At 40.9% G+C, this 12,970-nt stretch overlaps 1 protein-coding gene across 1 annotated transcript in view; it reads left to right on the top strand.

The window, feature by feature from the left end:
• The first annotated feature begins 97 nt into the window (after positions 1 to 97).
• Positions 98 to 12,970, top strand: part of KIAA1407 (KIAA1407 ortholog) — a 99,912-nt gene continuing 87,039 nt past the window's right edge. Inside the window, exons 1-3 of the mRNA XM_010845352.1 lie at positions 98 to 279; positions 2,375 to 2,413; positions 8,249 to 8,390. Of these exons, the coding sequence (XP_010843654.1) occupies positions 187 to 279; positions 2,375 to 2,413; positions 8,249 to 8,390 (274 nt within the window). The 5' untranslated portion in view covers positions 98 to 186. The remainder of the gene's footprint in view (positions 280 to 2,374; positions 2,414 to 8,248; positions 8,391 to 12,970) is intronic.

Below are 12,970 nucleotides of genomic sequence, written 5' to 3'. Positions count from 1 at the left end.
TGCCATGGGTAACTGAACAGGATCGTTCCGCCTGGGCAAAGCCTCCTGGGAGTGGTGGTTCGGCTGCGCCCTACACTTACCTCCTTTGTGGGCAGAGGAACTAAACTCCCACGGAGACTCGGAAGCAGCCTAGGCAAAGGAGCGGTTGTTTCAGCTTTGGCCTTAGTCCGTGCCTGAACCTGGAAAATGTTGCTGGCGCCCCAAGACAGGTCCTCCTCCAGGAAGAGGACGGGGCTGAATCGCTGGAAACAGATTACAAAGAAGCCGAGTCCCACCAAGGTGATCCATTCCTATCGGGAGCTCGTGGAGAGAGGCGGGGAGGCGGGGACCAGCCCTGAGGAGAGCTGCAGCGCCGCCTGCGCTTCCTTCCTCTTCCCTCAGGGGCATCCTTACCTGGCCGGTCCGAGTCAGGACCGACCCCGCGGCTGCATTGCCCTAATGAAGGGGACCTAGGGATTTGGAGGATTGGTTGCCTTACGGCTTTGATGGGCCGCGTCGTGAAAGAACCGTTTCCATCTAACGCTTTTCTCAAAAACCGGAGAATCTTAATAATAGTACACATCCCTGTGAAGAGAATTCCAGAGCTATTCCTTCACGTCTCTACGCCTGTTTTAGGGAAGTCCCCGCAAGGTTTCATTTCTTTTTCTCTTTTTTAATGTTTTGCAAGTCATAGGAACCTGTTCTTCTTTGGAGGGGTAAGATTTTCACCTTAAATCCTCTACTTCATATCCCTGTCCTTCTAGTTTTACATAAAGTCTGTAAAATGAATTCAGGAATGCAAGTGAATATTGAATATATCAATACTTAATTCACTTGAAAATCTCTAAATTCCAGCAGCAATCACAAAATAGATGTTCTTTATATTTGTCACCTTTTTTGATGCCTTAGCATCCAAAGAGATGGAAAACTGAACCCCACTGTAAACTTGAAACGTGTAAATGACAAGTGCAAAGTCCCAATGACAAGGTGTGTGCTTTTCACAGACTGCTTTTAACGTCACAGAAATAAATGTTTTACATGTAAATAAGTGGGAGTGCCAAATGGAAATCTTAGCTTTCAGCTCCAGAGCAGCTTCACAACTGTTTTCACCCTTAATTTACACCTCCTTAAAAACTATTGTGTAGACATGTGGCCTTTCTGAGGCCAATAGGCAATTTGTGCTTGCAGGTTATTCTAAATATACGAGCTAAATAATGCACTGGACATACTCTACTTAATGAATATCTTGCCCCAGATGCAGGAGGGTGCATACTGGAGCATTAGAGAGAGTTGGAAACAGAGCCTGCTTCTACTGTGTGGGTTCTATAAAAGATTGGATCCAAAATAGGTTATGACTATAAATTTGATGATGAAAGGTAAAAACTGGGGACAATTTTGGGACCCCAAAAGGAAAGATTTTTGCTGCTAATACTCATTGCTACTGCCTACAGGATAGAAAGGTAAAAACACAAGTTAAGCTACTTGGGGCTCAATTGTGTTTGAATAGGATCAGCTGTTTCTTTGTTGCAGCAACAAAATTATTCAGCAGTACAGCTGCATTAATTAGTTATTTGTAAGGTGCTTTGAAGGGGAAGTGTTATGTAAGTGAGGATAGTATTATACCTTTCCCTCCTCCATGTGTCAGTATGCTAGTTTGGATATTCCCTTATTTATTTAAAAACCCACCTGAATTATTAGCAAAGCAAATACCTCTCTTTGTTAAGTGACTATTGGAATTCTGCAAACTTCTGAGAGTTACAAAGAGTGAAGAAAGAAGTTCTGCAGATCTGATTTCTAATTTCAGATTAATATCTGACTGATCTGGGTAGAAATTTATGTGATTTCTGCTTCATTTTCTGCTCTTTAAAACAGTAGATAATTGGTTATCCCTCACTCCACCCCCCAGTTCTTATTGGACCAAACAGTATCCCTGCTTTAGGTAAATACAGGTTACTCCTGAAAAGAGAGACCTAAGGAAAGGCACACACCTTTCTCCAAGCAGATTTACTTTCACGGCACTTGAATAATCTTGACTAATCAGTGCTTATTTGGGCTTTTATAAGGAATCTTATATGCAACATTCCTCTATCTTGGCTCTTAACCCTGGGGAGCTTTAAAAAAGTACACATGGGCCCTACCCCTGACCAATTAAATCGGAATCTGAAGCTGGACCTCTGTAAGAGGTGGAAACAGTCAGAAGGTGTTCCAGAAAAGGCTTCATGTTTTTCCTCCTGCTGGTATTCTGTGTTTTTTTGTTGCTGAACTTCCTACTGAAATGCTTTGGGGACAGACTAAAGAACAGTTTCCCACACACTTTAATTAGAAAGACAGACTAAAATGGCAAAGTTGATAGATATATTGCTGTGCACTAATATTCTGTATATATTATCTACAGCCTGTGTTTGACCCTGACAATGTGGAACATTGGATTAAGGTAAGGATATTTCATAATTAAGATAGAAAATTAAGAGTCACACAGAATCATGTAGAATAGGAGTACTAATAGGTCTCTATTTTGCATATAGTTTGCTGTTTTCATTCCCATGGGACTACATATATATATATATTTTTTCTTAGTTTTATACTCTAGTACATTTTCATGATTTTGTTGCTTCTCATAAAAGCACGAATGATAAGATAACATCTCTTTCAAATGCCATGAGGATCATATGAAGAGGTTTAAAGGACAGGGGAAGAGAAGCTTTAGGAGAGGACATTGTGGACTTCCCCAGATAATTGGGAAGAACGTACTGCTGTAGCTACATTGACCTGTGAGACCAATTCAGTAGGTAAAAACTGTGCATGAATCACAAATGAGAATCTAATGATTGGAGCAATCCAAAAATGGAGTGGGCATTCTTGTAAAGAGGTGGATTTTCTCTCACTGGAGGTATTCAAGTGGATTCTAAATTGTCACTCAATGTTAGGACTGTTGAAGAATATATTGTGCGTTTAGTCGGGGGTGGGGGAGCCGATTGGGTTAGATAACCTCTGAGGTCTCTTCTAGGCCCAAGATGTATGTTTTGGTACCAAGTACCATTTAAGCTGAAAGTACTGTTAAACTGCTTCAGGTGCCTCCAAGTGTCATTTTGGCAACTTGCCATACACAACTCATTTGTGCACCACATGTTTCAAAATCATGCAGTATTTTCCTGGGAAATATCCTTCTGCCTGTTAGTATTTTGAAGAGCTGTTACTTATCTAAATTGACAGCCATTATGAGCTTCAGGCTTGGAGAAGGCAATGGCACCCCACTCCAGTACTCTTGCCTGGAAAATCCCATGGATGGAGGAGCCTAGTAGGCTGCAGTCCATGGGGTCACTAAGAGTCGGACACGACTGAGCGACTTCACTTTCACTTTTCACTTTCACGCATTGGAGAAGGAAATGGCAACCCACTCCAGTGTTCTTGCCTGGAGAATCCCAGGGACAGGGGAGCCCGGTGGGCTGCCGTCTATGGGGTCGCACAGAGTCGGACACGACTGAAGTGACTTAGCAGCATGAGCTTCAGGCTAGAATGGAACCTAGGCCCGATATAATCATTGCTAACCATTTTTTCATGGTTAATTATATTTATTAATTTTTTAATAATTATAAATATTTAGCCAGTATTTATTAAGTTCCTACTAAGTACTAGCCCACTGTGTTGGGCGCTGGAGGTATAACAGTGCATGGGGCAGGTACAGTTTCTGCCTTTTCAGAGTTTATAGTCTGTGCTGTGTGCATGCTCAGTCACTTCAGTCGTGTCCAGCTCTTTGCAGCCCCATGGACTATAGGCTTCTAGGCCCCTCTTTCCATGGAATTTTCCAGGCAAGAATACTGAAATGGCTTGCCATTTCCTACTCCAGGGGATCTTCCTGACCCAGGGATCAAACCCAAGTTTCCTGTGTCTCCTGCATTGCAGGCAGATTCTTTACCACTGTATCACCTGGGAAGCCCAGTTTATAGTTCAGTGGGGGCTAAACAACTTACTTGAAATTGTTGGGAGAATTAAGGATGTGGTTGAAGTCCCTGGGGTGGGGTGCTCATACAGATGGGGCCAGGGAAGCTTCCTAGCTCCTGCAGAAGGCCTGACTTAGGAGACAATAAGATGGGCCCACCATGGTGGAGGCTAACCTCGGGGAAGCCCACTCCTGAGACTACATCAAGCTCAGCTTATGTGCCAGTGATGAAAGTTGCAGTACCAAACCCTTCCTGGGCTTGATTGTGTGTTTAGTTACTGTCTCCTCCAGAGGGGAAGATTTAAGTAAAATAGAAGGGCAAAATTCTGCTGCTTGTACCATTTTCCTCTTTCATGCAATTATCAGCTAGCTTCACTTGGTTAGATTTTATCATTCCTGTAAAACTTCTGCAGTAGCTCTTTCTCCATTATACCCTCAAATCATCCCTGTCTTGAAAAAAATCAATCTTCATTTCATCCCACAGTCATTTTCTTTTGGTCTTTGGACTGAACTAGTATAGTCTAATACAGCCTAGACTCCTTGCTTTTGTGTTCTTATTGTCCTCTTGTGTCCACAATTCTTTTCCTTCAGTTTCTAATTCTTACCACTCACAGAAAGTTGTCATAAATGACTTCCTGAGTAAGTACAGTGGTCTCTTCTTTGTCCTTTTAACTTTTTAAGGTTATTTGATACAGTTATCAATTTTTTATGCTAGACATTCTCTCCTCCATTATCTTTTTGTGACAGTTTCGTCTGGTTCCTCTTAATACCTTTCTGTTCACTTCTCTGTCTCTTGTCTGTTCCCTAATATCATCCAAACTCTGAGTATACCTCAAACAGTTACAACTCTAGACTAAGACTTCGAAATCCACTCGTTCAAAATGGAAGAGGGGGACATATATGGGAAGGAAGTGGAATGTGGTGAAGATGGTGAAAGGACTTCCCTCGGGACAGAAAACGAATATCACTCAGTAGAATTGGAACTTGGCCAAAGCAGGGAACCATTATTTTTTGTGATACCAAGAATTGGTAAATCAGATTGATTCAGGCTTGAAGGTTTTCACTGGAGAGGCAAGGAATGAGACATTTGAGGCTTATGTAAGATAGTAGTTGAATATCCACACAGAGTAAGAAAGAGAAGGGACCCTGTAAAGGATTCATAGGTTGGGAGAAGGAGGGGGTGTACGGTGACTAGAGGGCTTGGTTAGGTGCAACATCACTGTATGGATTAGGAGGAGTCAAAAAAGGAGATGAATAGGAGGTTGATGGGGGGAGCAGAGGTTATCAGCATTTGATTTGAACAATGGAAAATCTTGTGACATGGTTGAGGATGACCATATCATTGAGTTGCTAAAATGCAATTGAGGAGAAAGCTGTTGGCATACAAGAGATCAAGCAAACTTTGAGACCGAAATGTTGGTAAGTCATTCTCAGGGACATTAAAGTCACTTAGAATCAGGCAGATGCTTGGTAGAAATATGAATCTTGGTGCTGGTCACTCAAATGCAACAGTCCATCTCAACTTACAATTCATCTTCATCCTGATTTGATAGAATGACTGATATTCTTACTCCAGTGTATTTGGCTACTTTTAGCTTTCTAAACATTTCCACTGTGTCAGTTCTCTACTCTTGGGACCTTCAGTAATTCTGCATGCTGTCATATAAGTAAGTGTTAGTTGCTCAGTTGTGTCTGACTCTTTGCGACCCTATGGACTATAGCCCACCAGGCTCCTCTGTCCATGGAATTTATCAGGCAAGAATACTAGAGTGGATTGCCATTTGTTTTTCCAGGGAATCTTCCCAATCCTGGGATAGAAACCAGGTCTCCTGCATTGCAGGCATATTCTTTACCATCTGAGTCACCAGGGAAGAGGCAGTAAATTCTAGAGAGGCCTCTATCAATCTCACTGGAATATCAATCTCCCTGTAACAGCCCTTTTACTCTTATACTGCATGACTCCTAACAGGCCAGTCTCCTTCCCCTCTATCAGGTAAGTCTTCCTTTTGCTTTTTTTTAATGATGATCCCCAGCTTGGAATACCCTCTGTCTAGGAGGCCAGTCCACATCTTTCCCTTAAATCTCAGCTTGAGACACCCCTCTCAGCGAACAACTACCCCTCACTCCCCTTACCCTCATAATCCTATCTTCTGTACTCCTTTCCTTGGAGTTATGTTGGCATTCATACACACAGATACAGTGTCAAGCATTTACTTGTATGCAGAGTGATTAAGTGGACATGAGTTTGAGCAAGCTCCAGGAGATGGTGAAGGACAGGGAAGCTGGGCATGCTGCAGTCCATGGGGTTGCAAAGAATTGGACATGACTTAGCAACTGAACAATAACAACAACAGCAACAGTGATTAAGAAAGAATTGGGCACTTTCAAAAAATACTTTACTCAGAAAACTACTATGTATGGACATACGGTTTGCACATGGGAATTGGTCAAGAAACTCGTGTATGTACCTGCCAGCCTTGAGGAAATGAAGGAGTGCATTATAGAGCTGCCATCTGTGCATCAGTGGCAACAGGCTACACAGGGTCTGTAGTGGGTAATGTAATCAGTGTGTGCCGTGGGACATAAGGAACACATGTTAAACATTTATATGATCACAGGACTCACTGAGACAGTTCCTTTACAAATTACATCCTCATAGCATAGTCAATGAGTAAGAAACTTTTGAAGACGTTCAGTTGTTTTAATCACCTTGTATTGCTTTAAGACTGTTCTTAAGTTGTTTATTGCACACATGGCACATGTAACCCAAACTAAAGTGAACTCTTTGGGAACAGAAGCTTTTAGTTTTGTTTCCCCCTTAATGTCCACAGTCCTGGGAACAGAGTTAGCCTTTAATCAACTTGTTTAAAGAATAAGTTGCTAAAGAGATACATGAGACCTCTCCAGTCTCTTATGTATTTTAATTGAAAAAAAAAAATGGTAAGAATATAATGTTTTAAAACAAGGAATTACAGAGATTATTTCTAATCCTTACTATCATCTAGCATTTTTCCCCCCAAATCTTCATTTTAAGTGATAGCCCAAATATTTTCTTTGTTAGAGCCAAGCACACATTTCTCTTTACTCCCTGACTTGTCAGTACCAGACTCTGCCCTTCTTTAGTACCAAAATCAGTCTTCCTTCTCCTGTCTCCAAGCTCTCTTTCTTCTAAGAATCTGCACAGATTCCAACTCAGGTGAGATGATGTGTCATGGAAAGTTATTTCTTTCACCCACAGCCTGAACTACATCTACAACCCTGTTTTTGTTCTTTATATTTAGTTTGTGGATATTAATTTTAAAAAATGAGAGTTGATCTATTTATTTGTACATTATTGACAAATATATGTGTCTTTGTATGTTTACACATACAAACAAATAGAGTATATGTGAAATTCATCTCTCTTCCTTAGAATTTAAGGACCTTAAAAGGAAGGACTAGGTACCAAGCATATCGTGACCCTTAAGTAAAGGATATGTAACAACAGCATTGACTTGGGCATGATGGAGGCTCTGAAAGAGAACACATCTCTCCAGAGTAACCTCATGAAGATCAAGGATACGTTCTTGACTCTCTCTCCCGTTAGACCATTTTTATTCTGATTTCATATTTTGTCCCATATGTTCTATTTTGACCTCTTTTTCAAGTTACCTTGATGTTTCAACTTTATTCCTCTGCTTCAAATTCAGACTTAGCATACGAAATCCTTAAAAATTTAAAAGATCAAGCCCATGACAAGTTTTGAGCATGTAGGTAAAACCAAAATGTCAAGAGTTTGCCCACCTCTGCCAACCCCTTCCCTATTCCTGTGAATTTGGCCGTGTTTTTACTAGATTTTCACTGTTAACATTCTGAATTACTACAGTTCAGTGACCCTTTATCCCAGTTTTATTAGTTTGCCTGATATGTAATGGGAAGTTTCCTTCAGGGGTAGGAATCTAAAGTACAGCTACCTGCCTCTGGTTCACATTCATATGCAAGTACCAGTGGCATGGAAACTATTAATAATAAGCTATTGTATATTTTTTAAATATCTAGGTGTCAGGATCCCATGACTAATGCTCTAAACAAAAGTCATCTAAAGCTTAAACACCCTTTTGTTCAAATATAAACATTATGAGCACCTGTTAAAACTTGGTAAAATGCTGCAATTAATTTCATGTTTAATGAGTGAAATTATTTGGGGTTGATGTTTAAACTTCAAAGTATCTTTTAAAATGGAAAAAAGAAAGTATCTTGGTAGTTGATAGAAAATCAGAATCTTGAATAGGAGAGAAATCTTCTAACCCTGAAGAAAGTTGTCATCTTGGATTTTTTTTTCTTTTAAAGAGAGTGGAGAAAGCTTCAGAATTTGCAGTTTCTCAAGTATTTTCTGCTGGAAATTCAAATTTATCCAGAAGGCTTTGGGGCCAACTTGTAGATTTGGAAACACCTGAGCAAATAGAAGATCATGAAGAAGTCTACGCAGAAGGTAAGAGAAAATACATTGGGAGTACAACTTACTAAAGCATAACTCATAATGAATTTCAGAGTACAGAACGAAAGTGTTTCTTTCTCTTGTTCTTAGTTTTTGTTTTCTTCTGCTTTCCTAAAGCTAATTTACTCTGGAATTACTTCCAGTATTTCAAGTAAGGTTATATTTAAGGCCTGTTCTGTCTCTTGAAATAGAACCACGTCCAGAGGCAGTTTTGACATAACACAGTTATCTAGTAAGTGTAAGATACTGATCTTGTGGCACCAAGGGCAGCTTGTTTATAAATCAGCTTTGTTCCTTAGGAAAGGAGAAAGCATTTACTCTTCTGGAATCAGTATGGTAGTTACTGATGCCCTAGGGAACTCCACTGTTGGGATGAAGAGATCAAGAGGGACCAGCAAAGAAGACTGGAAAGGAGAGGCCCTTGAGGTAGGAGGAAAGTCAGAGTGCCGTATCCTGGAAGCCAGTTTTCATTTTGAATTATTTATGTCTCCAGTTTTTCAGATTATTTCTTCATTTATTCAACATATACATTAAATTGTTACTCTGTGCCAGGTATCGTTTTAGGCTTTGGAAGAGCAAGTTATGAACAAGGGATGACGTTCTTGCTTTCATGGAGTATGCACTCTAGAGTGGGAATAAAGAAAATGAAAAACAAAAGGTCAGACAGTGATAAGTCATCCGAGTTTGGACCTAAATAACAAGAAAGAGCCACGCAAGCTGTGATGGCGGAAGAGCATCCCAGGCATTGGGAAAGGTCACATTAAGAGTTAAAGTACAGGCTTGGGTGTGCTTGAGGGACTGAAGGAAGACCAGTGTTGCTGGAGCTTCCCAATGGAGAAAGCTTGCAGAAGGGTCTTCTAGGCCTGGGGAAAGAATTTAGAGTTTCTTCTGAGTATGAGCAGATATCATTGAAGAGTTTTTTTGTTATTGTTTTAACATCTTTGAAGGGATTTAAGCAGAGGTACAGTAGTACCTTTTCCTAATATATGAAGACTGAATTACGGGGCGGGAAGAAGGAGACTAGTGAGAGACCGTTACAGTGGTCTGCGTGTGCTCTGACGGCACTTGGTCTTGGGTAGTTGGTGGTACTGGAGATGGCGAAAGGAGATTTATTCAGAAATTGGCAAAGCTATGTCTTACTCTACCCATTCTCCCACTCCACCAATAGAAATACACAGTATACTTTAGTCACTCAAGATTTCCAAGAAGTCCTGCATTTAAAAAAAAAATGTTTACTTACCCCATTTCCCAAGCTTCTTAGACCTGGATTTTTTTATTTTGAAATACATATTAATATCCTGAGAAACTTTAGAGACTGTTAGTGGATGAATAAAACATTGTTTTCAAAGATCAACTGTCTGTTAATATTCAGTAAGAACTAGTAATCTGGGGAACACACTTTGAGAAACTCTACTTTAGGGTGGGTTTCACGCCTCTGATCCAACGTGAAATGTCCTATAGTTGAACCCTCCAAGGGTCTCCTCTTTCATTGTCTTTTTGGAGTACTTCATTCTAAATCTCTCCTCACTAATAAATGGTATTTAGTAGATGCAAATTATTTTACACATAAATTATATATAAATATTCTGAACTATTATAAATGGGGTTACTCAAATATCTGTTCCATTTCTCTACTTTCCTCTGAAAGCCAGTAGTGTCTGTTGCTAGTATACTTTATACACTTAGTTTCTACCACTTTGATTCATTTTTTTCTACTTTACATTTCATGCCTTCCTATCTATGTTAAATGTCTTTTAGCATCATTTAATATTTGGAAGCACTCCATTCCCTTAGAGGTGTGCAATAATAATAATAACCATGATGAAGAATGCTAAAATAGACGTTTTTCTTCTTTGAAAATCCCCATACCATGTCTGTAAGAGCTGTATAGTAATGATGATAATGAAGTTAATGCTAAATTTTCTCTCATGCCTCTACATTTAAGAAGATTTTCTGGATGTCACTAAGAAAGAAATGCAAATGGAAGTTGGCTTCCAGAATATCTCACTCCAGTTTTTCTCCTCCCTCAATGTGGGTCTCTCCTTCCTAGTTGGCTTGCCTAGTTCTGCCTTAGCTCTTCAACCCCTAGAAGCCAGAGTTCCTTGGGGCTTAGTCCTTGCAACAGTTCTCTATCCACCTTCCTCCTTTGGCGATCTCATCCTCTTCTGTCTCTACATAGTATCTGTATGCTGAGAACACCTACGTTTATTTCTTCAGCATGGTTCTGTCCCTTGAAACCCAGATAATATAACCAACACCTCCTTGAATCCTTATTTGAGTATCTCATAAGCATCTCAAACCTAACTCATCTAAAGCTGAATTCCTCATCTTCCATCCAGATCTACTGCTCCCTTTTTGTTCCCTGCCTCGGTAAATGACATCTCCATCCTGTAGTTGCTTAGGTCAAAAAATGTATAGGTTTCTTTCTCTCACATCCCATATCCAGTCCATCAGCAAATCATGTCAGCTTCACCTCAAAACATTATTTTCTAGAATCTGAGCATGATTAATACTACCACTTCAGGTCTAGGCACCATCACCTCTCTCCTGGATATTTGTATCCCAACTGGTGTCTCCTGCTTCTGCGCTTGTCCCCCTACAGTTTGTTGTAACCTAGTAGTCAGAGTGATGCTCTTAAAATATGTTACCTCTTTGCTTAAAACCCTTCTGTGGCTTCCCATTACCTACAAAGTAAAAGCCCAAGTACATCGGATGATGTCAAGACATAGAAAAAAAGGGTTTTCAACCTCAGCATTGTGGATATTTTGGGCCTGATAATTTTTGTGTCGGGGGCTATACTGTGCACTGTAGGGTATTCACTGGCATTCCTGGCCTCTCCCAGTTGTCATTTCAGTTCGGTCACTCAGTCGTGTCCGACTCTTTGCGACCCCATGGACTGCAGCACGCCAGGCCTCCCTGTCCATCACCAACTCCCAGTGTTTACTCAAACTCATGCTCATTGAGTCGGTGATTCCATCTAACCATCTCAACATCTATCGTCCCCTTCTGCTCCCGCCTTCAGTCTTTCTCAGCATCAGGGTCTTTTCAAATGAGTCAGTTCTTCACATCAGGTGGTCAAAGTATTGGAGTTTCAGCTTCAGCATCAGCCCTTCCAATGAATATTCAGGACTGACTTCCTTTAGGATGGACTGGTTGGATCTCCTTGCATTCCAAGGGACTCTCAGGAGTCTTCTCCAACACCACAGTTCAAAAGCATCAATTCTTCAGCACTCAGCTTTCTTTATAGTCCAACTCTCACATCCATACATGACCACTGGAAAAACCATAGCCTTGACTAGACAGACCTTTGTTGGCAAAGTATTGTCTCTGCTTTTTAATATGCTGTCTAGGTTGGTCATAGCTTTTCTTCCAAGGAGTAAGCGTCTTTTAATTTCATGACTGCTGTCACCATCTGCAGTGATTTTGGAGCCCAAGAAAATAAAGTCTGGCACTGTTTTCACTGTTTCCCATCTATTTGCCATGAAGTGATGGGACCAGATGCCACGATCTTAGTCTTCTGACTTTTGAGTTTTAAGCCAACTTTTTCACTCTCTTCCTTCACTTTCATCAAGAGGCTCTTTAGTTCTTCTTTGCTTTCTGCCACAAAGGTGGTATCATCTGCATATCTGAGGTTATTGATATTTCTCCCGGCCATCTTGATTCCAGCTTGTGCTTCATCCAGCCCAGCGTTTCTCATGATGTACTCTGCATATAAGTTGTTGGAGGCAAAAATGGCTCCAGTCACTGCCAGATATCCACGGGGAGGCAAGTTCATCTCTGATCTAGAACCACTGCTCCAACCCTGATCCCTGCAATACTTCTTCCACCTCATCTCCAACAACCCTCACTTCACTAATTCCTCCAGCCATTCCACCTTCTGTTTCTCCAGTACGCTAAACACTCTCCAGCCTTAGGGACTTTGCACTTGTTTTTTTCTCTGCATGGAATCATGTTCCCTTGCCGGGGTCCAGCTCCGGCTGATCCAGGGTATTCGAAGGAGAGACGGCCTAGGTGACTATTTATATGCTAATTAGAGATATAAAGAGTAATAGAATGAGGATAGCTCAGTAGGAAAATTCAGTGGAGAAAAGAGGCTGAGTAGCTTGGTTTACGCGGAAAATCAATATAACCCGTGACACCAGGTTAGCTCTGACCACGGAGGCCACAGGCGCCCTCTCGAATAGCGGAAGATGCCCCACCTTAGACACCTTCTCGAGTGGGTCTTAGAAGCCCAGGCAAATAAATGGTCGCAGAGGATATCCACGCTCCAGATGGAGACTCAGCCAGAAGTTAAAGGGAAGAATGACATGGGGAGACCAAGCGTTGGTGAGCAAGGCCCATAGCTTTATTTTCAACAGGGGTTTTTATACCCTAAGTTACACATAGAGGATAATAGGGGATGCAAAGTCAGCAGTTTTTGATCCTTATCAAAAACCAGGGTTTCTTTCCTGCAAATTTATCGTATACAAATGGTTTAGGTGATTTACATCATCTTCTGGCCAGAAGGCCTATTAACATTTTATGACTCTTGACAAGGACTTATCAACAAAGACTTATTTTCTCTAAGAGTAATT

The sequence above is a fragment of the Bison bison genome, unplaced genomic scaffold (genome assembly GCF_000754665.1).
Source record: "Bison bison bison isolate TAMUID 2011002044 unplaced genomic scaffold, Bison_UMD1.0 scf7180017864215, whole genome shotgun sequence".
Lineage (NCBI taxonomy): Eukaryota > Metazoa > Chordata > Mammalia > Artiodactyla > Bovidae > Bison > Bison bison.
The sequence above is the reverse complement of the archived record's forward strand: the minus strand, read 5'-3'. Positions and strand labels throughout refer to the sequence as shown.